This window comes from Falco rusticolus, chromosome 6 (genome assembly GCF_015220075.1).
Source record: "Falco rusticolus isolate bFalRus1 chromosome 6, bFalRus1.pri, whole genome shotgun sequence".
Lineage (NCBI taxonomy): Eukaryota > Metazoa > Chordata > Aves > Falconiformes > Falconidae > Falco > Falco rusticolus.
The window spans coordinates 18,381,010-18,402,577 of NC_051192.1; the positions used below are offsets into that span (position 1 = coordinate 18,381,010).

At 54.2% G+C, this 21,568-nt stretch overlaps 1 protein-coding gene across 9 annotated transcripts in view; it reads right to left on the reverse strand.

The window, feature by feature from the left end:
* Window positions 1–442: 442 nt before the first annotated feature.
* Window positions 443–21,568, reverse strand: part of NCOA1 (nuclear receptor coactivator 1) — a 179,630-nt gene continuing 158,504 nt past the window's right edge. For 4 of the 9 annotated variants that reach the window (XM_037390786.1, XM_037390789.1, XM_037390788.1 and 1 more), the window contains 11 exons: window positions 20,261–20,465; window positions 17,232–17,417; window positions 14,811–14,937; window positions 10,238–10,406; window positions 6,960–7,274; window positions 6,694–6,795; window positions 5,214–5,613; window positions 4,205–4,379; window positions 2,906–3,089; window positions 1,954–2,043; window positions 629–814 (listed from right to left, as the gene is read on the reverse strand). In XM_037390786.1, the coding sequence (XP_037246683.1) occupies window positions 647–814; window positions 1,954–2,043; window positions 2,906–3,089; window positions 4,205–4,379; window positions 5,214–5,613; window positions 6,694–6,795; window positions 6,960–7,274; window positions 10,238–10,406; window positions 14,811–14,937; window positions 17,232–17,417; window positions 20,261–20,465 (2,121 nt within the window). In that variant the 3' untranslated portion in view covers window positions 629–646. Of the gene's footprint in view, window positions 815–904; window positions 962–1,953; window positions 2,044–2,905; window positions 3,090–4,204; window positions 4,380–5,213; window positions 5,614–6,693; window positions 6,796–6,959; window positions 7,275–10,237; window positions 10,407–14,810; window positions 14,938–17,231; window positions 17,418–20,260; window positions 20,466–21,568 lie in introns of all 9 variants that reach the window. The other 5 variants (XM_037390793.1, XM_037390794.1, XM_037390790.1 and 2 more) reach the window with 5 other exon arrangements.

Here is a 21,568-nt window from a genome sequence, read left to right on the forward strand (position 1 = left end):
GAGGGGAGAGAAGGGTTGGTTGTTTTTTTTTTTTTTAAGCGTGAATAAAAAACCGGCTTTTCCCGCAGAAGTCCAGCGCCGATCCCCTTCTGTGCCCCGCGCCGAGACGTGATCAGTGACAGATCCAGCTGAAACTGAGATTGCTCTTTCTCCTCCTCCTCCTGCCGCCGCCGCAGTCCTCCAGCTGCCTTCTCCCCCTCCCTGCCTCCCCGAGAAACCTTCCTCCAGATTAAGAAGCCAGCAAAATGATTACAAAAATAAGAATCATCTGTAATTTTGGCTTGAGAAACCAACTGTCCCGCCTCGTCGCTTTGCTGACATCCAATGCCTTTTTTAAAAAAAAAAAAAAAAAAAGAAAAAAAAGGGGGGGGGAAGGAGGGAAAAAAAAGAAAAAAGGGGGGAAGGAGAAAAAAAGAAAAAAGGGGAAAAAAGGAGAAAGGAAACAAGAAGGGGGGAAAAAAGGGAAAAAAGGAACACCCCCCCCCTCCCCCCCAGTAAAACACACCCCCCCCTTTTGCTCCAAACACTACGAGCTGAAGAATGGCTGCGGGTTGAGATATCAAAAATCTCAGAAAAATATATAATATATATATTTATATATCTCTGTACGTCTTCTTATTTAAATTTCACATTCCTCGAAAAGCGATTATTCAGTCAGTAGCTGCTGAAGAAGGCTCTTCTGCTGGCCCGGCGGTGGTGGTGGCCCGGCGGCGTTTTTCGGGGTGCCCAAGGGAGCCGGCGGGTTGAGGTAGGGATCTCCTACCAGATTCACTGTACACTGTACGTCGGCAAAGACCTGAACCTGTTGTACCTGCTGGGACACAAAAGAGAAGAGGGGATTTAGCGGGGCCGGGGCAGGGGCCGGCGGCGGCGGAGCTGGGTACTACGTGAAGTGGAAACTCACTAGAGACTTCCTCTAGTCTGGAGCCACCCCAGAGAAGAACTCTTCTGTCTTCTTGTCCTATAAAAAGAAAACCGCTGCAACTCATTCGGCTCTGCGAGGTTCGTAACGTTGCTCATCCGAAAAAAAGGGAGAAAAAATGGATTTTTCAGGGGGAAAAAAACCAAAAACACCAACCACACCCCCAAAAAATAAAAGCCCAGCCTGGCATCCCCTGGGAGAAGGGGAGCCGCGGCATGGTGGCCGCGTCGGTGGTCATGCCGCAGCACGGGGTGGCATTGGTGGTGGGCGAGGTCCAGCGTGGCTGTTTGATCAAAATTAAGAGCTTAGGTGTGTCTTGGCTGTGCTGCCGGTGCGTCCCTACGGGCTCTGTGAAACCAAGGCTGCGCTATGGGGAAGGGGGAGGCGACACCGCGATGCCGGCGGATTTTGGAAGAGATGGGGATGAACCAGATAGTCCCTGGGAGCTGGAGGCATCTGTGCCGGTGAGTGGCTGGGCACGCTTTGGTGGTGCTCAGTGCTGCTCAGAGGGACAGGCAGCGTCCGGCAGCGCTGCCTGCAGGGAGGAAGCCTCCCCCATCCAAATTTCCTCGCTCCGCCGCGCTTTAATGTGGTGCCCTGGCTGCACCCCGGTGGCGCAGGGGTCATTGGCCGCTCTGGTGACGGCCGAGCCTAGGAAAGAAACCCTCCCCGCTCGCTGTCAGCCCAGAGCCAGGGCGACGGGCGTTTAACACCAACACTTCTTTATTTTTCCAGCTCAGCTGTGGCATCACCGCTCTTCCATGCCAGCAAGGAGGCTGAAAATGCTCACGGCAGTGGCACGAGCTTTGATGCGAAGAGGGTTTGCGAGCGGTGCCGGCGTCCCGAGGGCTGGCTGTCACCCAGCGCTGGTGGGACCACGGTGGCTTCAACCCAACCCTGCTAACCGGGGCCGGCACCAGTGGACACCAAGCCTGCCGAGCCAGTACGCCTGGGGCCGTTCAGCCTTTATCGGGGGGAGCCCGTCAAACTCCTTGGGGTACCTGAGATGCGCTTAGCAGTTTCTTACTGACCTGCGCCCCATCTGCTTCTGTTTTCAAAAGGTCAGTGGAGGAAAGCTGGTTGCAGTAAAGGCCCGTGGGTCTCAGCGCCGGGTCATTTACCTGTCAAAAGCAAGATCCAGGCTCAGCCAGGGCTCCTGGACGCTGGAGGGGCACTCACTGCCCTCAGGCTGAGTTTTGGGGAGCGCTTGGGGTGAGGATGCTCACGGATGGAGCAGCGCCAGGGGACTGCACTGCCAGAATCCTCCCCGCACTGTGAGCTGCAGGGTTTTGGGGCATCAGGGAGGGGGATGCCAGTGACCAGCTGGGACCTGTTACACCTTTCTCTCCGTCTCCTGCACCTTTGCCTGGGGCTGCTGCCTGCTCCGGGGGCATCTCACCACCCAGGGAGCATGAAATGCCACCTAGCTGCTGAGCTGGGTGAGCAGGGGAAAAAGCCACCAGCTCAGCCCATGCACGGTGCCTAGCTCACGGGAGGGACAGCCCCCCTCCTCGCCAAGCCCCACCGCTTCTCTCCAGGGAGGCTGCAAGCCCCAGCCTGCAATGTCCCATGCAAAACCAACAAGCCAGGAGCTTAATGGCACTGAGAAAAACGCCAGCAGCTAAAAAAGTTGGAGGCATCTCAGTCTGGTCTAGGGAGGATCTCATCAAAGGGCTGAGACTGGGGAAAGGTCCTGTTATCCATCTGTTCCCATTCCCCATCCCAAGTTTTCCCAGCTCCCCGGGGATGCATGGCTACAAACGGCCCCACCACCAGCCCACCACGGGGGCTGCAGGTGCTGGAGATGCTTGGTGCACCCAAGGACCCCACTGGACACCCCGGCACAGTGGCAAAGCCAACGGAGGCAGCCACACCTTTGCCACTTCCCCCTTGGGACACCAGTATCCCAGGGCCAGAGACGTGACCGCAGAGCCCCTGGGCGCTGGCTGACCGTCCCGGGAGCAGGGACGGTGTGGGACTGACCTGCTCCGAGCACATGGAGTTCATCCCGGGCATCTGCAGTGAGTTCATCTGCATCTGTCCGGCCATGGGGTTCATGTTCTGGACGTTGGTGTTTCCTCCCGCCATGGAGACGGTGATGCTCATGTTGTTGTACATGCCCTGCTGAGCAGGCGCCGGCTGGCTCTGCCCCGCTTGGCTGAATACACTGAGAGAGAGAAAAAAACCCATTACCCGTGCGTAAGTGATGGTGGCAGGCACCCCGAGGTGTGGGCTGAGCCCCTTGGTGAAGACCAAGACCACCCACGGCAGAGAGCCAGCAGAGCGGACGGGAGCCCTGCCAGGCCCTGGGGACAGCAGGAGGGACAGGGAGGTGTGAGAGGTGCTGCCTGCAGCAAGGTTAACCAGCATGGAGGCTGGGAGGAAGGGAGGTGGCCGCTGTGAGGACATCCACCCTCCACTCCTGCTGCAGCAGGAGGCTCCTTGGGGTGACACCAGTGCCAAGAGAGGTATCGTGACAGTGCTTGGGGCTGGATTAAGGGTCGGTCAGATGCAAAGTCCTGGTCTATGTGACACCCCTTCGTGCTCCTTCCACTGCCCTCCTCAGCGTCTGGCCATCCCCACTTCTGCTCCAGGCAGGAGGACAGCTCGCTCTCCATTGCAAGGCAAGGTGAAGCATCCCATTTCCAACAGAGCTCCCATCTCATCTCACCCAGCCCAGTACCTCCTGCTCTCTGCTGCTTGACCAGGACAGTTAGCTGAGCTACCCTGACAGACCCAAGACACAAAGCAAGGCATCGCCCAGGTGAGCTTTTGGGGTATTTTCCCCCATTTCTGGAGATCTGAAGCTCAAACCTGACTCATGCAAAAAAGGCAACGAGTCTGCCAACTCTTCCCATTTGCCTCCGTAAGTCAGAGCTGGACATGTCATACGAGGGTCGTGCAGTGACCTGGGACTGCTGGTCTGGACTCAATTTATTGTTATGTTTCCCAAGGCCACTTCCACAAGGTGTAATTAAGCCACTTGTTTAATTAAAAGCCAACGACCTGCTTCACGTCTTCCTCAACACACGTGACCATTCATTTAAACACTGGGGGGTTCTGGCCACCTCTGAGCTGAGGCAAAGATGAGGACATGAGTCGGTGGTGACATCTGGAGAACATCACGGTAGGAGACTATGGCCTGAGCTCAGCACGTGTCCTCAGCCAGGTGTCGCTTGGACACCACTGCCCCTGCCAGAGGACCATGGTAGGTGTCACCTTGCCACCTTCTCTGCGTGACTGTCACCCATGTGCTCCAGGTTATCCCCACCATGATCTTACTTGCTGTTCCCCATGGCTCCCTGCTGCCAGGTCTTCATGTCAGGCGACTGGTAGCCCGGTGTCGGCGGAGCTGGCTGCAGCATGGGGCTTTGCGAAGGCGGGAGCTGGGGTGACATCAAGGGGCTGCTGGGACTGAGCGACGGAGCAAAGGCGGGTTCGCTTTGCTGACCCATGCCTGGAGAAGAACAGACAGTGTCAGCAGTGCCCAGACCTCTGACAGCAGCCCCAGTTCCCTCCTCCTCCCTTGCAGCTGCTGGCATCGAACCAGAAACATCAGCTGTGACCTTCGGTCTCGAGGTCTCTGGTTTTCATTTTGAGCAGCTGTATCGCTCAAATGCAAATATTTCAGGGATGAAGGAGCCGGGAAACCCCCCCTCAAGTGGTTTCCATCAGCAGGTGTTCCTCTTTAGCGTCACACCTGGCTGGAAAATAGCCAGAGTAATGATGGGATGATGCCAAAGAATATTCCTGCGGGGCTATTGCAGCCACCGAGCAGTTTTCTCTACTCATCGGTGACATCCACCTTGCTGAGACCCTGCACTGAGGCTTGAATGTGAAGACCTTCAAGCTGGTGCTTGTCGGCACACAACTCTGCACCGGCTCACCCATCTCATACCTGCTTGGCCTACACAAGAGGGGTAAGGTGCCTGCAGCTCATTTCAGCCATCTAAGCAAGGCTTTGGCCTCTTTCAGAGCACATATATATATTTAAGGAAGCGCAATTTAGAGGACTGCCTTGCAGTTTGATTTTCAAGGGAAGAGTTGTGGAATTATTTTCCCAAAGGATAGATTTGGGGGGTTTTTGAGTTTCAACCAGAAAAGCTCTCTTTGGGAGGTGGAGACCAGAGACCAGACCAGTATGCAGGCTGGGTGAGGTGGCTGGGGATGAAGCCCAGGGTGATGGGTGAGCAGGGCTGGGCTGCAGCATCCTCGGGGGTCTCAGCTCTACCCTCCACCTCCCCTCCCCACCGCCAGATAGCTTTCCAGTGCAACCAACTGCTCCAAGTACCTGATCCCGAATACTGAAAGATGTTCTGTTGCATCTGCGGGGTCATCCCAGTGCCGAACTGCCCTCCGACGCCGCCCATCATCCCCCTGTTCACCATGCTGCTGCGGTTAGCCAGCGCGGCCTCAGGGTTGGATGCCAACGGTGAGAAGGGGCTGGTGGAGGTGGGAGGGTTTCCTGGGGTCGTACCGTAGTTTGGGGGGTAAGGGAACTGCTGTGGGGGTGCCTGGGGCAAGCGAGCGGCTCCGATCTGCACTGGGAGCCCGGCAGAGGGAGGGAGGTTGTTTCCAAAGCTTTGCTGCCTCATCAGGATGGCTCGCTGCTGCATGAGCTGCCGCTGCCGGTGCTGCTGGCTGTAGAGCTCGCGCTGGCGCTGGGCCAGCATCTGGGCATTGAGGGGAGGCTGCGGGGAAGGAGCGGGATGTCCCAGTTATTACCATGACCCTCTGGTTCTGGCAAACAGCTCAGACCTGACCCTCCCCTCCCTGGTGCAAGAGCCCTGGGTGCTCCCCTTCCCCGGCTCGGGGTGCCCGTCCTCCGTTTGCAAGGCAAGCTGGAAAACCCCCAGAAGGCTGTAAATCGGCCCATTTGCACCACTGCAGGGCAAAGCAGGTTGGAGATACTAAAGATCTGCCTCTGCACGTGCCAAATGGCAAACTTCCAGGAGCTGGAACATCCCCCAAGCTGGGAAAACAGGCTCTTGGTCACCTGGCTGCCACCAACCACCCCTCTCCCTCACGGAACCCACTTCTCATGCCCTCACCAGGATGCTCCCACATGCCAGAGCCCAGGATTCCTGACTTTGCGTCTTTTGGTTGCAAGATATTAAAAAAACCCAACCCATCCCATGAGCTCTTCCATCACCACAGGCCCATTCCCGATATGGCCGAGCCAGATGTGTTGGAATTAATCACTTCAAAAAGCCTGACAAAGCCATCAGCGGCTGAAATCGGCGCTCTGGTGGGCACCGTTTGGTCCCCATCCCTACCGCCAACGCTCCCCACGGCACGGTAGGGATGTCACGCTACTTCCCAAATAGGCAAAGGCTTCTCCGAGAAGTGGAATAAAGTCACCAGACCTTTCTACCTTCTCCTCATATCCAGCAGATGTTTCATCCACTTTATTAGAAGCCAAACAAGAACTTTAGGGCCTGGGGACTTGCAGGATCATTAAGAAGCTTCACTAGATTCTTGTATTTAAAGGACAACATTTATTTCTTAAAGATCCTTCTCAATTAAATGCGTCAGCACATCCTTCTCTAAGTAATAATGAAGTATTTATACCTTAAGCAGGTGGAGGAGCTGGAATAAGGGTGAAGCAAAAAGAAAAACCCACAGCAGCTTGTCTTGCAGCCCCCTCTCTGCACGAGGGAGAATTTCTCATAAATGACAGAGAGGAGCGAGCCAGGCTGTGCTAACGGGGAGGGCATGGGTATTAATCCTCAACTCTTCCCAGCTGGAGGACCGTGCCGCATCCTCCTTACCTGCGGCGTGATCTGCTGCTGCATCCCCGCCCGCATGTTGATGCCCACCGGGGAATTGGCTGCAAACTGGTTGAGGATCGCCTGCCGGTTTTGATGGATCAGCTGGAGGGGAGAAAAAAAAACAACAGGGAGACCTTCAAAATTCCAGTTCAGGAGCTTCCCACCCATCCGATCCCTTCCAATGGGGATGTCTGGGCTGCAGGCGGTACTGAGGGTCCCTCCAACCCCCTGCCCGCGGCCCTGGAATGCAGAGGAGGAAGAATTACCTGCTGCTGGCCCTGCAGCCGCTGCTGCAGCTGAAGTCGCAGCTGGTTGGGGGCCGTCGGGGGTCTGTTGAGCGTCTGCCGGGGTTGCATGGCCATGGTGGTGGGGAAGGCGCTGCGGGGCGGCGGGACCTGCACCGGCATGGGTCCGAAGGACGGCTTCTGCCTGACCATGCCGGGGAAGGCGCCGGGGAGGTTGGTGGTGGGAGAGGCGGAGGAGTAAGGCTGGGGGTACATGCCGGGTTTCTGCTCCATCATGAGCGGTGGGGTGGCTTGTTGGGGCTGGAACCGCTCTGTCAGGGCTTCCAACCCGCCGCCCTGGTGAAGGCAAAGGGGGAGGAAAATATCACTCCGGAGCCCCACCGGCACCCGATCTCTCCCGGGGGAGCTCGCAGAGGACGGAGGACATGGCGGGCATGGGGCAGCTCGCTTGGTAGGATGCTGCTGCCTGTAACTGTCACCCCCTGGGCCAGGCTCCAGCCTGTGCGAGCACAAGCGCTGCGTCCTGGAGGCCATTAAACACCCGCTCCCCAGGGCTTAGCCAACCTAAAAGGATGGGAATGATTTCTTCTGGCTTGCTTGGGAGCAAAAAGGCCAGGCTTTTCGGAAGGGATCAGGGCTCTTCTCCCTGGGCTGCTGGGGGGTTTGCAGGTTAGCAGTAGGCCATGCTGCCTTCCTCTGCCTCCCTCTGCCTCAACAGGGTCTGCTAGCACCGAGCTGCTCATCTGGGCTCCGAACAGCAGCGTGCCTGACTGGACAGACCCTAAGCTCAGAGGACTGACCCAACCATGGGAAATAGTTTCTGCTGTCTCCCCTTTGCTATTTCTGTGCAGCCTTGGAGGCTTGGCTGGAGGCCAAGTGAACAGTCTTTTGGGTCTCCATCTGCCCCAAGAGCACCTGTGTCACAATACGACACAGGCCATATGCAAGGGTGGGAGCCACGGACCCCCAGGACTGGGAGAGCTCACAGGGAAGCATGGCTATACTCCAGTACTGCTCAGACACCCCTTGCTAGGAACCCACGGGAGACAGAACCTTTTGGTCCACTGTACAGCCACTCCGGAACAAATGAGCCATATTACAGCCAGGGGACGATTTCCACACCAGCAAATCATAAGAAGATGTTGTGCACTGCTCTAGCTTGGCTCAGGCACAGAAATAGGTGTTTGAGCTATGAACCCCACCAGAAGTAACACCTTGGAGGCAGAATCCTTAATCCAAGTCCCGCGGATTGAAAGAAAGCTGCGCTAAGTGAAACCACACACAAAACCGCCCCCCAAATCCCACTGCCTTTGGGATTTGGTTAGATGGTGCCAATGAAAGGACTGAGGCTTGAAGGCAGGGAAGAGGGTATGGGAATGGTGGTGGTGAAAAATATATTGCTTAGGATCAATTAAGATGGTAGTGGTGAAAAATAAATCGCTCAGATAAATTAAGATGGAGCGTATATGGTTCAAGGACTGGATACCAGGACATAAACCAGCTGTGTGCAATGGCCAGAAACCACAGACCTGCTGAAATGAGGCTCTTTTACTCTTTCTCTCCCCAAACTACTCAGTTTCCAGCTGCCTCCTGATTAAACTGGGTGCAGGTATCTCCAGCACTCCATCCCACTGGTCTGTGGTAGCACGGAGAAGATGGTGGGTTTGGTGAATTCAGGGGATCCAAACCCCTACCTGCCAAGAACACATCCTGGAGGGGAACTATCAACACGTTTACTTCCCAAAGATGCCTTTATGTTGACGTGTTGTTTCTCTAAAGATGTATTTCAAGCAAATATTTCATGGAACTATTTGAAATATTTCTGAGGTTCAGCCGAAGCCGTGGAAAAAGCCCAAGATTGCCAATAACGAAACATTCCCTGGATGGGAGCAAAGCTGGTTTGGGGTCTAAACATGAGATAATCTCCCCGAGCCAGGTGCTCTTTGGCCAGGGAAGTACCGGACCAACGTGGGGATGCTTGGCAGCATCGGCTGCCACCGAAGGACATCTCTAATCCAGCGCTCTGATGCTGCTGGAGCCTGTCCGGTGCAGGAAAGGGTTGCTGGGGAGCTGTGCCAGCTGAGTCTGCAAAACCCTTGTGAAAACACTGAGCTGTTGCAGCTGCATCTTTGGCAAAAGCATCTCTGATCCTATATATCAAAGAGGCTGAATTACACATAACTTTCAAAAAAAACCCAGGCAGGCGGTGATTTGGGAGGCACAGCCTTGAGAAAAGGCATGCGGCAAATACCTGACTTGGGCATCAATTCACTGACAGGTCCCCCAAAATGCTTATGAAAAGATAACTCCCCCCTAGCAGTGGTGGGGCTGCAGAAGGAGATGTGCCACCTCTGGGCTTAAACAATGCAGGATCAGGCCCAGAGCGGCCCGATGGATTTGCTCTGAGAAGCTTCTTCCTTAGGACATCCCATTTATTAACAGGCTTTTGATTTGGTCCCTTGCTTTGGAAAAACGCGTATGTGTGAGTGCTCTGAGGCACGGAAAAAGAAACCACTTGAAAACAAATCCCAAGCGATCCATCTCATTTTCCACGTCCCTTGCTAGCTCCCCTGCAGCCAGCTTTCTCCCCCTGCCTTGCCCTGTTATTTATGAAACCCTGAACCCTTCAGAGGCGTCTGCCCCCACGGATATCTGCAAACAGGGAGTCTTCACCGGAGCTCAGCTGCGGAAACCAGGGCCCCAGCGCTATCCGAGTAAGACAGCACCACTAAAAGCAAGCCTCTTTTTTTAATTATTTTTCTCTCCCTGCGGTTCAACCCGAGACAGAAGGGCAGCTGCACTGTAAGCCAATCTTGATAGTAAGGGCTGCACGGTTTCATACCAGCGAGGCCATTAGATATATTATTAGGCAGCACAACCCAGGCTCAGGAATCCCAGGCTGTGGGATTCCAGCTGGAAGGCTCCTCTGTGCCCTAATCCCCCTGGTAAGGTGGGGAAGCGGGACAGCCTGCCAGCTCTCCCCGTTACACGAGCTGCCCGGGGCTGAAACCACTCAGCCGCCTCTTTGCCAGGCTGCCGGTTCTCATGGGGGATCGCATTTGAAAAGTGGAGAAATGAGATATTGTATTTCACGGGGCTGTTTTCCAGCTTTTTTGGCGGGGGGAGAGAACCGCGTGGTGTTAAGTATCGTCTCTGAATCTGATGCGCTCGTGTGTTCCCACTCACATCTGGCCTCCCATTACCAGATGTTGGAAATCCTCCTCCATGCTCACATCAAGCCTCAGCATCTGGCCCCCTATATGACCTCCGACAGGTCCCATGAGTGGTTCTCTCTTTACCTGGACCAGTTTGTCAATCCCCAGAGCTCGATCCAGCTCGGCCAGCTCCGTCTCGTCTTTGCCGCTGAGGAAGGAGACGAGCTGCTCGAGCAGGGCTTTCTCGTCATTCCGACCCTCCGGCGTGGTGGGAGGACACAGGAGCTCATCCAGCTGGGAGGTGATGCACTGGCTGCAGAGAGAAGTCAAAAGAGGAGGCGCATTAAGGATTATGAAGCAGGGAGGAGGCTGAGCAGGGAAGATGCTTGAGCGACACGGCCCCTGCAGCCACCGGGACTCACTCCCACCCTGCTGCATCATGCCAATCCCATGGGACTCAGCCTCGTCCCCCAGCTCTGACCCCGGCTGAGCCCACTCAAGCTCAAACCCTGTGCCCAAACCTGTTTTTAAGGATGAACCTCACCAGGAAACACAGCCCGGACAGCGGTTCGGAGAGGTTTGGGAAGGGAACTTTGGTGCTTTTGCAGGCTTTGCTCCTGCGGGCGTTTTGGGCAGGACAGCGGGAGGCAGAGCAAAACTTCTGCCGGCACAAAAGTGGGGAGGCTTGGATGGAGCTGGAGCAGCTGGAAGCGATGCAGCTGAAGGCAAAGGGGAATCTTTGAGCTGCAAAAATAAGATTTCTGCAAAGCTTGCTCAATATTCTTTGGGAATAAGATTAATATGTAATGAGAGACATTCCAATGACGTGACTAATTGGAGTCAATCGGATTTGCAGGGTCTGACACGATGAAGAGAGCCATGGCACATCACGCTCCCAGAGAGGCACAAAGGCGAGGGCTCGAACATGCCAGCAGTTCCCAAGCAGCAGACATGTTTATCCTTTTAGCTCCAGATGAGGACCAGATGTACAGTAAGGAACTGAAGCCAATCTGACCGAGACCGCTGCAGCCAACACACGCAGCCTAATCCAGGGAAAAGAAATACTCGGCGCTGGGATTTCTTAAATTGCAGAGCAGGAGCAGAGAGGGAAGTGGGGAGACAGAGGTGAAAGGCAGGGCTGGTTTCACTCTGTAGCCGAGGTCCCTGCTACTTGCTGCTTTTCTCAAACTCAGTTTTTCAGTGCCAAGGTCAAAGGACAAAGTTTGCTGCACAGACATCGTTCTTGCAGGAGAAAGAGAGGACAGGCTTCTTCTCCACCTTAACTGGCAGCTAGAGGAGAAATTCAGGTTGCCACCATCCTTTCAGCCCATGCTGGACCTCTGCATGGATGGCAAAAGTTGGTTTATTAAGAGATTGTGGGGATAAAACCAGCTCTACGTAGTGAATAAGCTTCCAGTGTGTCCTGCTTTGCAGCCCAATCCAGCCTGCAAAGCCCTCCCCTCTCCTCTCCTCCAGCACCATGCCATGGTGGGGTTCAGATGAGTCTCTGGACAGACAATGGTGGGGCAGAGGAGATCCTGGACCCCATGCATCATGTCCCTGCCACACTGGTTTTGCCTTGCAAAGGTTTTCTATCCACCACAACCTTTCAGGCCTTTTTAAAGGTGAAAACTCCGATTCTGCACGCGGTGTGGAGGAGAAATTCAGCTGCTCACAGAGACAGTGTCAAAGGCTGCTTGAGGTCCTGTAAAGCATCTCCCTGCCATGGCCTTCAAGCACTGCTCCAAAAGGCTGCAGGTCTCTGGCCCTGCACAGATGTCCTAGAAACCTCAGGCATCTCAGATGGCACTGGGTGCCAGCGCTGAGGCAACTGAATTGGGCCCTGGGTGGCATGTTTGACCTTGGGGGATTAGAGGAACGCGTGTGAGAACAGCGACTTGGACTTGCTTTGAGGAGCCTTGGACCTGGCCCAAGGTGTCCCTCTTCTGCAGAAGAAACAAGAACACTTATGCTTGGGGACATGAGAGAGGAGATGTAGTTGTCCCACTTTATTAAAAGGCAAAGGCACAGGAGGATTTGGGGCACAGGAGAATTTAAAAAGGAAGCTCCTGTTTCCCAGGACACCCGGCGCTGGGAGATCTGGGCAGCACCAGCTCCTTAAACAAGGCCAGGACCTCAGCCCACCTCCAGTGAACCTCTCAGCTGGGAAGCCTTTACAACGCCCAAAGCAAAAGCTCTGCTCGTTTGGTCTTTGCTAAAATTATTTCTTGGTCTGGTAATATCTGCAGTCCAAAGATTCTGTCTCCTTGCTCCGATCGCAGTCTCCATCAGGTGGACAGGCAGCTGCTGGGACCATGGGCATCTCCCAGGACAAGTGTGTCCTCCCCAGCTGGAGCACATCTGCAGGTCTTGAGGACTAAATTCCAGAGGCTTTTCACCAGCAGAATCTCTTCTCTCAGCTGCAGAGGAAGCAGAGTTTTGCAGCTGATCACTGTGCTGCTAGATGGAAATGTTTCGATTCCAGCAAGGTGCTACCAAGGCAGGTCTCACCCATGATGACACCTGCTCCATCAGACCTACAGTTACTGAAGGCACGAGAGAGAGCTGAGCTGGGAACCAGCCTCTTCCAGCATGGCCTCTGCCGACCACCTCTGGCAGGACCCCCCGTGCCCAGAGACCCTAATTCAGGAAGAACAGAGGCTCACCAGGATGAACATCCCTCTACCTCTCATCCTGCTGTCATCTCATCGCTCTGGTCCATGTGTTGGCTCTACTGGTGGCTCCACCATGTGGGAAGCCCAGTCTTGCTGTAGAGAGCCAAAGGAGCCATGAGAAGTCCCAGCACGCAGCCTGCTTTTCCTTTGACTTCTCCCTCGCTCAATGCTGAGAAAATCAAATACTACCTTGTAAAACCCTAACCAGGTTGCAATTTTAAAGTCTGGTTGAAACCATCACTCTCCAAAGGCAGGGACACGTGAGACTCGTTACCTCCGCATCTCACCAAGCTTCGGCCAAATGTCACTGCTCCACCGATCTGCCCTCGTCTCCTGGCGCAGGGCTCTGCCCTGAAAACCACCTGAGGTATTTTTCTCCCCCGACGACTCACACGGATGCTGCTGCCAAACACTTCCCTCCTTGATACCTGCACAGGTCCGAAGCCTTCCATGGCAGCCTGGGTCCTCACTCCACAATCCTGCTGCAAAGGGTGAGCCAGAAGAAAATACAGCTCCCTCCCTCCCAGCTGTGCTGGCTGGGGAGACAAGAATGTCTCCAGCCAGCCAGACTGACTCAGTGCTTGGAGCACAGGGCTGCTGAGTAAGGTAAGGTCATTTTTACCCCATAAGCAGTATTTTAAGGAACAGTCATAGCTTAAAACACAGATTGCTTTTTCCAGCAGCTCTGCCCTTTGCCAGGTGTGCCCCACGGATCTTATTCCAGCAAAATAATGACACCAGCAAGGCTTAAAAGGGAAGTTACTTCCTTATGGCAAGGGCTCAGGCTGATGTAAATGCTCAGTTAAACGGGGATTTGTTTTATCTCCCAGCTCTTTCAAGCAACAAGAGGCAAAGTATTTCCCGCAGAAGTCCAAGATCCAGTTGCAGCAGTTGGAGACCACTCAGGCAACTCTCTCCTTGCAAGAAAGCTTTGAGAAATTAATCCAAATACAGTCCTGAGAAAAAGATGTTTGGCTACTGTCTTGCTCAAATACAATTCTTATGTGTGTCTTCTTCACGACTGGAAAAGAGAGGTTGTGCTCATCTACTGAAGACCTTAATGAGCAGAGGAAATTCTGCCTCTCTGCAAAGCTGGGCTGGGCTTTGGCAAGAGGATCCATGCGCAGCTCATCAGTGCTGGCTCTTAAACCGGGTACCTGAAGCCTCCCTGGGCCAGGGGGAGGATTCACCTCCCATCCGCATCAAATCCATGAGCACTGCTGCCAGCGCCGCTGCCTCAGCAAAGACTTTGGGGTGCCCTTTGCCTGGCAGGGCACTGACTGCTGAGCTCCATCAGCAGGGCTTGCCACCCTTCTGACCTCCCGTTCCAAAATACCTGACCTACAGTCTCCTCCAACGTGTTTGTAACCAAGGAATGACGTTGTACTTTGGGCAGGTGATGACCCCTTGGCTGCTCCATGGGGCCTCGGCCCATACAAGATGGTGAGAGGACTGGAGGGGGTTATTTGGCCTCGGAGGAGCTCTAACAATCTGAGCTGAAGCCAAGCGTATGGGGGACTGCAAAGAGCTGCAATCACATGGAAACACAAAACTGTGCCGTGGATCTCCAGATCCTACCACTGCCCCTGGCGAGAAGGGATGCTAGAGAACACCGACCCAAATATTGGCACTGGCAAGGGACCAGTGGGGACTTGCAGCATCCTACGGATACAGGGCATTATTCAGATGATGCAGCTTCAGCTACGGATACACCGCGTTATTCAGGTCCAGACATAGCCTGGACACCTACCCCTCAACACACCTTTCCTTATCCTACCCACACGCTTGTCCCTAGAGAGATAACAGATGTCACCTCTTGCATCGTAGCAACCTACACAACCCAGGTCCCAGCACTTCTTTGGTACCAGCAGCAACCACCACCGCCTTACGGCAATGGGCAGCTGCGCTCGTCCCAGCACCTGTCGTCTTTCCAGGCAGGCAAGGAAGCAAGCACACATCTCCTTGAGCCAGGCAACTATTGCCAGAACGTCCCAATGTTCTCCTGGGAGAGGCTGGGAAGCCGCCAGCCCTGTGGTACTTACTCTTCGGGTTTATTCAGCGCGCCGCGATTCATGGCTGCCATGCTGTTATCCGTCCAGGGGATCTGCTCCCCCATTCCTGGCTGTCCAAACTGGTGATCCGGCACCCCCATCTCCAGCTCAGGCATTCCTGGGGGGAAAAGCAGGATGTGGGGAGGAAAGGTTAGTGTGTGGACATGACTCGGGTGCTCCCATGGGGAACGGGCAAGCTCAGAGCAACAGGATGCCAACGGTGTCCAAAAACATCCCTAAAAGCGATGCTAAGGATTCACCAGTTCTAGCTCTTTTCAACCTAACGTTCCAGATACCAGGTTTGGTTTCCTAACCAGTAATCATAAGCATCAAGTTCTGGGTGAAAATCTAGGCAGATACTGCACACACAGCAGATGTACATGACCCTGTGTACTCGCTATGTGCAAATGCTATTAAAAAGTTTCCCTTTTCAGCACATTTCTACCAAGAGTTTCATAATTTAGTCAAGTTAAGAGGGTTTCTTCTTGAAGGCAAATTGTTACTACCAAAGATTTTAGCTTAAAAAATAGTCCACACCCATTAGCAACTTCTGCCTCTGTTTTGGAGAAAAGTTAATTTGCACAGGGAAAAAAGCCAACACAATTAAATTTAGTTGTAGCAGAACTTGGAGCCCAAGCCCAGGACAGAGAGATTTATGAGGCTGGAGACTTTACGTCATCCCATTTGAAACAGGAATTGGGACTGAAGATCAAACAGCATCGCAGCTGACCCAGCCCGTGGAGATCCAGGCAGATGGAAACTGGAGGGGTAAGTGCATTTCTGGCTGGGGTGGCATCTCTGCCACATCAGGAGGTGCTATCAGGGGTGGCTCCCATGTCAAAACCCCGGGGTTTCTAAGGCAAGTGCTGATGAAGGTGGATGCTAAAGATGAAAGTCTCTCTTAACAAACTCAGCTGTGCTGATCATTTTCCCAACAAAATATATTACTCGCTTGCAAATAGCTGTGGTTACCCAGTGCACGGTGTCTTTGCTATTGTCACAAGGAGCCACCAGCTTCACGTGCCACCCAGACCGTAGGGTTTTTTTTTCAAAAAACAAAAGGAAATAAGAGCCTGACGGGGAGGGAGGGGAGGAAGGTCCAGCTGAGGGATGCTCAGTATCCCAGTGCATGCACTGGTGCGGCGGCTCCTGCCAAGCGCTCCTCTATTTCTCAAAATTTCTTAAAAAAAGCCTCAAGGCTGCTTGGCAACAGGCAGATCCTGGTAGTGCCAGCCGGGGCGGCTCATGGCACAGTCACGGTACAGCCCGTCCCCAATACTTCCTTGACTTGCTCAAGAACGGTCCCCAGGCTCATTGATGTGGCAGACTGCAGATGCTCCGAAGCACAGCATTATTTACTGGGGTGTGGGTGACCCCCATCGAGGCAGCCAGACCACGGGTACCAGGGCAGTATATACCAATATGACAGAGCTACAGCTGCTGTGACGACGTGTGGTGCGGGGCTGATTTCTGCCTCGCCTCCCGGAGGGGATGCGGGGGAGGATGAAAGCTATCATGCGATGCTCTCCTCCTCAAGAGAAGCTGCCCAAACCAAGACCTTCACGTGATCCAGAGGGACCAGCCGTGCGCAGGGCTACCCAGAGTTACAATGGGAACTGGCCGCATGCCTCCCACATCCATGGGCTGGTGGGGAGCACGGTGGTCCCACCCCGCCAGCAAGGGCAGAGCTGTGTTCCGACGTGGACAGCATGTGAGAGGCAGGGATGATGCTCTTCTGGAGCCTGGCCACCATCAGAGGGGACAGCAGGTGAATCCAGCAGCTCTTCTAGTCCCACGCTACCATCATGAGGAGGTGAGATCTGAGTTATTTGCTTTCTGCACCTGCTGTCAAGCCGCTGCACAGTGCATGATGGCAAGCAAGGTCCCTCCTCCAGATCATGTTCAGCATTGCCTGGCACATCGAGGGAAGCATCGAGGGAAGCAGAAGAGGGCAGAGAAGCAGCATCCACAACCCCCCAGAGCCCAGGCTGCCGAAACGGCTCACGACGAGGTCTGTGGTGTTTCGCTGCCAGTGATTTCAGCAGCACAGAGGTGAGACTGTTGCTTCTGCCACTCCTCTCCCAACACACCATCCATGCTCCGGATCTCATGGAAATTAAACTTCACCCAGTGCCAGGGGAAGCTGAGCCACCATCACCCCCCGGGTGAGGGGATGCAGCTTCCTCCACCTGCCTCCCCAGGAACCGAGATGGACAGAAAGGTCTTTCTTTTACCTGAAACTATACTGACGGGAAAAGACAGAAAAGAATAAGCACAGCTTGTGAAAGCTGCTGGCGAACAGCACCTCTCCAGCTCCACCTGCAATGCCTCTTCTCCAATGGGACTCCCTGGAAAGCCTTAGCGTAACCTGGAGAAGGTGGAGAGCAGAGGATAGCCTGCAGCTGTACGTACCTGTGTCGGCTGGGAAGGGGTTTGGTGCGGTCACCGTGCCCCTGCCCTGCTGGGCTGGCCCACGGGTGTGCGGGCTGCTGCCGTTGCTCGCAGGGCACGGGACTGGCCTCAGCTGGGCTGGCTCCAGGGGGTCACAGAACTCAAATGGGGTGCGACCAGCCTGCACGCCCTGCCCGCTGCTCATCGCTAGAGAGTCATCAAATCACGGGGAAAAAAAGAAAGAAAGGAAAAAAAAAAAGAAAGAAAAAAAGCACATCAGCTCTCTTCCCAAGGCTCACTGCAAGATCACCGGCACTCCGCAAAATCCTTGCCCTGCCCGGGAGGGAGCTGGTATTGCTAAGTTTGGAGGGTGAGAAGGGGGTCGTGGTGGGATGTCACCTTGCCTAAACCTGAAGGCTCGGTCCCATGTGTGGCTTGGTCACCCGCAGCCACCCTGGGGGAGCCACCCTGGGCCAGCAGCTCCTGGGAAGCACCGTAGCTCCTGCACGCGGTGTCATGGTGTGTGAAGGTATGAGGATCTAGGAGCCAGGCTGGCACCCAAAACCTAGTAGCTGGAGCTTAAAATAACCAGCTGGGCATAAAAATTATAAATAATCAGCTGGATGTAAGAAAGGCAGGGGGGATGGGGGTTGCAACCATCTAATATACAGACAGGGTTTGAATGCTGCTAAAAGGAGGGCACCAAGACCACAGTGAATTACAGAAGCCAAAGTGCATCTCTCTCGCTCGCTGTAGCCACATCAACCAGGCTCTGCTCCCCCCAGGGATGATGCTGGTGCAGGAGCTGTGCCCCCCGTACACCTGGCAGCTAGAGGGAAGCCTCAGCACCGATGCTCCCCGTGCTGGCTTCCTGCCTGTTCGGTTCTCATCTGTCACCTGCTGGCTTTAAACCAATTAAAATGATGTCATTAGGCCTTGCACTATTCTTGATTTTCATTTAGGTAAGCTTCTGCACGTTCAGCTGCAGTTTGCCATCAGGGAGCACGTCTCAAATGCTCACATTGACCTGAAATACGAATGGAAGAGGCAGACTTGCAAGCCGGTGGCCACCAGCTGTGGCTGTTGGCAACCCCTCTCCCAGCCAGCAGCACCTCTTAAGTCCCCGGGGACCTGCCAAGGGGTGCACCACTGCCACCCTGCACGAGTTAAACCCGATGTCAGCGCCTTCAGCAAGGCTCATGGTGGGTCTCCTCGGCGGTAACTGCTATTTTAGATGCTGTAACCCAGGAGGGCAGCAGTTGGCATTTCAAGCACTTGCCCTGCAGAGCCGGTGGCAAATGCGCTCACCTTCTAACTCTAACTTGGCTGCAGGATTCCCTTTCCTCCGAAGGCAGTGTGTCCCGCTCTTAATTATGCCAGAGCGTTACAAGTGTCCCTGCTACTCAAAGTATAAGCCTGGGACAAGTGGGTCCTTGGCAAGGAACTATTAGGCTTGAACGATAAGCTTAATGATGGATTCAGCATGGAGGTGATGGGTGAAACGGCCTATGGCTACAGCTACGGGGCCACCAGCTCCTTTTCACTTCCCAGACATCCCCCTGACCGAGGGGAGGCACAGCCTCCAGCCTCAACACATCCATCACTCACCACCCTTCCAGCATCATTCCCTTATCCCCTACCCCGCGCATCTTCTGTTAGCTGATACTCCCATTTATGAGACCACAAGCTCTTCCCTGCTGATTTATCGCAGGCAGGGAGACATTTCAGCCCACAGTACTTTGCTCCAGAGCCTGCTCACGGCTGGCAGAGGGGTTTTGGGGGGGTTAGAGACCTGCAAGCTGTTCTCAGTGGTGCAATGCTCCGCTGCCCTCAGACGGTCCCCCCTGACAGCCCAGCACCAATGCAGCCTCCCACGTGGGCTTCACCCCACTTCACGGCACTGTTCGGGCCACGCTCACACCACCACATTGCTTCTCCTTCTGCTGTGATGCTCCTACCCTTTTAAAGGCTTTGCTTCTGCAGCCTGAGCCCTCCAAAAATATCCCAGCCCTGCCTGCCAGAGCCACCTCATGGGCTTCTTGCTGGGCCGGAACCCAAAACATCCTCATCTCCATTTGCTGAATAAGTAACAGGATGATTATCACTCCCTGTGTAGGATGTGGACCAGCAGCTAACTGGTTTATACTGGGCTGCTCACTCTTACTCCCTTCTGCTCTAGAAGCTGCACTTCAGCATTCAAGACTCAGTGCAATTTGCAGCAGCAGTGATACGTGGGATGTAACAGATAATTATATACATGCAAAATCCAAGTGCGGGGTGGGAAAAACCCCATGGGGCTGGGACCAGGTCTGGCACAGCACCCCAGGGATGCTGCGGTACCAAAGGGGACAAGCAGCTTGGGGCTGGCACAGGGATGTCCATCATGGCAAGCGAGTGGCATGGGCTCTGACTGAGCGCAGTGATGGCAGCAGCCACTGGGTGCACTTATTTGAGTAAGTTTATGCTGCAATTTGTAAAAGCTTGCTTTCCCTATGGCAGGTGTGGGTGCCTCTGCTACCACCCAGCCTGGGGAAGCCTCTGACCATCAGGTCCATACATGCTTTTGCTACAAAATACCCTCAATTTACAATTTGTCTGCAGGCTCCTTGAGGAAAGAAATCCTATTATTATCTTTTTCTAAGCATTCACTTTGGAGAAAAATCAGATCTTTCTTTTGTTTGGTGCCTAGAAAAAGGTCCTGATGCTGCATCTGAGTGTATTATGTCTCAAACCCCTGTCTGGAAGTGATGGCGATGCTCTGACACCTCAAACACCTCTGGTCGAGCCTGCCTGCTCCCTTGCGACCAGGCACACATCTTGGAGGGACTGTGTCCCTCACTTACATCACAGCTGTTTGCAGGGGGACCACGGGGCTCACTGCCACCAGCCTTGCACCAGACAGCAAAGCCCAGGTCCCCCAGAGCATCACCGCGGCTAGATCCAGGACGGTGGTACCCCATCCACCTGTAGCAGAGCTGGTGATGGAGGAGGCCATCCCCTCCCACGCCCTGGCAGGGACCCGGGTTGAGGGGTGAATGCTGGACACGTACGGTGAGTGGATGGACACGTACGGTTGAGTCCCGTGGGGGCTCTGGCAGTGGCGCTGGGCTGCAGGGGAGCTGCCAGCATCTCTGGTTTGACAGCAACGCTGGCCACACCGCTCTCACTTCTCTCTGGTCCACACAAGCCGGGCAGCTGAGCCGCCTTCTCCAGCGAGGGCAGGAGCTGGTCCAGCTGCTCCAGTTCAGCAGCAAACTAAGGAAGGAGAGAAAAAACCCACAGGTGGGTGATTCAGCCCAAAACCAGCATCAGTGAGCCCAAGCGCTGTTTTCATACGCACACAGCCCTCCAGCACTGCTCCCCCTATCCCTTTGCTTGCTGAAACACCAAGCATCCTGCACGGATAGAGAACGAGCCCCACACCCCTCTGCCTGGCTAGATGCAGACCTTGCGGGGACAAGGACCCCGCCACACATGGGTCCCCACCCTGGAGCGCAGTCCTTGGTGGCAGCTTTGAGATGCTCGCATGCCGCAATTAGCATAATTATTAACGGTATATATAACCTCCAGCTATTTAAAACAGGAGATAATTTGCTTTCTTAATATACATATGCTTATGCTGAAATTATAATAATAAAAAATGGTCTTTTCTAAGAAACAGAAGTGACTTTTTGGAACAAGCGTCCAAAACCAATGTGGGCCTTGGGCATGTAATTACCCTCAATGGGGCAGTAAAATATCATTCAGGTTTTCCTGCCTTCATCACGGCTAAGAGTAGAAGAATATATGTTTAGCCCGGGGACTCAAATAAATGGGAAAGTTACTGGAAAAGGGACTTGCACCAGTGGCTGTAATAGCGGCACTGTAAAGCAGCAGGTTGGGATTAAAGGGGCTGAGATAAATGAGCTTTGGCTAAAAAGAAAAATATCTCAAGGGAAGCTAAATGCTTTAAAATCTAAGGACGCACACTGCTTCCAGAAGTGCCGCCCCTCGGCGCTAGGGAAAGCCTGGCCATTAACATGGCGTAATTAACAGACAACTTGATAGCCCTAGGGAAAATCTTTGCATTTGATGGAGGGAATGATGCTGCGGTCTGGAGAAGATGGGAGAAACCTGGCAGGAACTGGGATCCTGGCTTTGACAAGAGGCTCTGCCATCAAGCTGAGATGCGAGGCTGCAGCCAACAGCCCCTGCCTGTGATAAATAGCTGGGAGGCTGCTGGCTTTGGGCACCCCTGGGGTGCCTCTGCACCTCCCCGGCTGGCACAGTGGTGTTAAAGACCTCTCACCAAGATGACAGCTTTGTCCATTGCCAGAAGAAGTCATAGGAAGTTTCTCCCTAAATCCTAGCTGGAAATA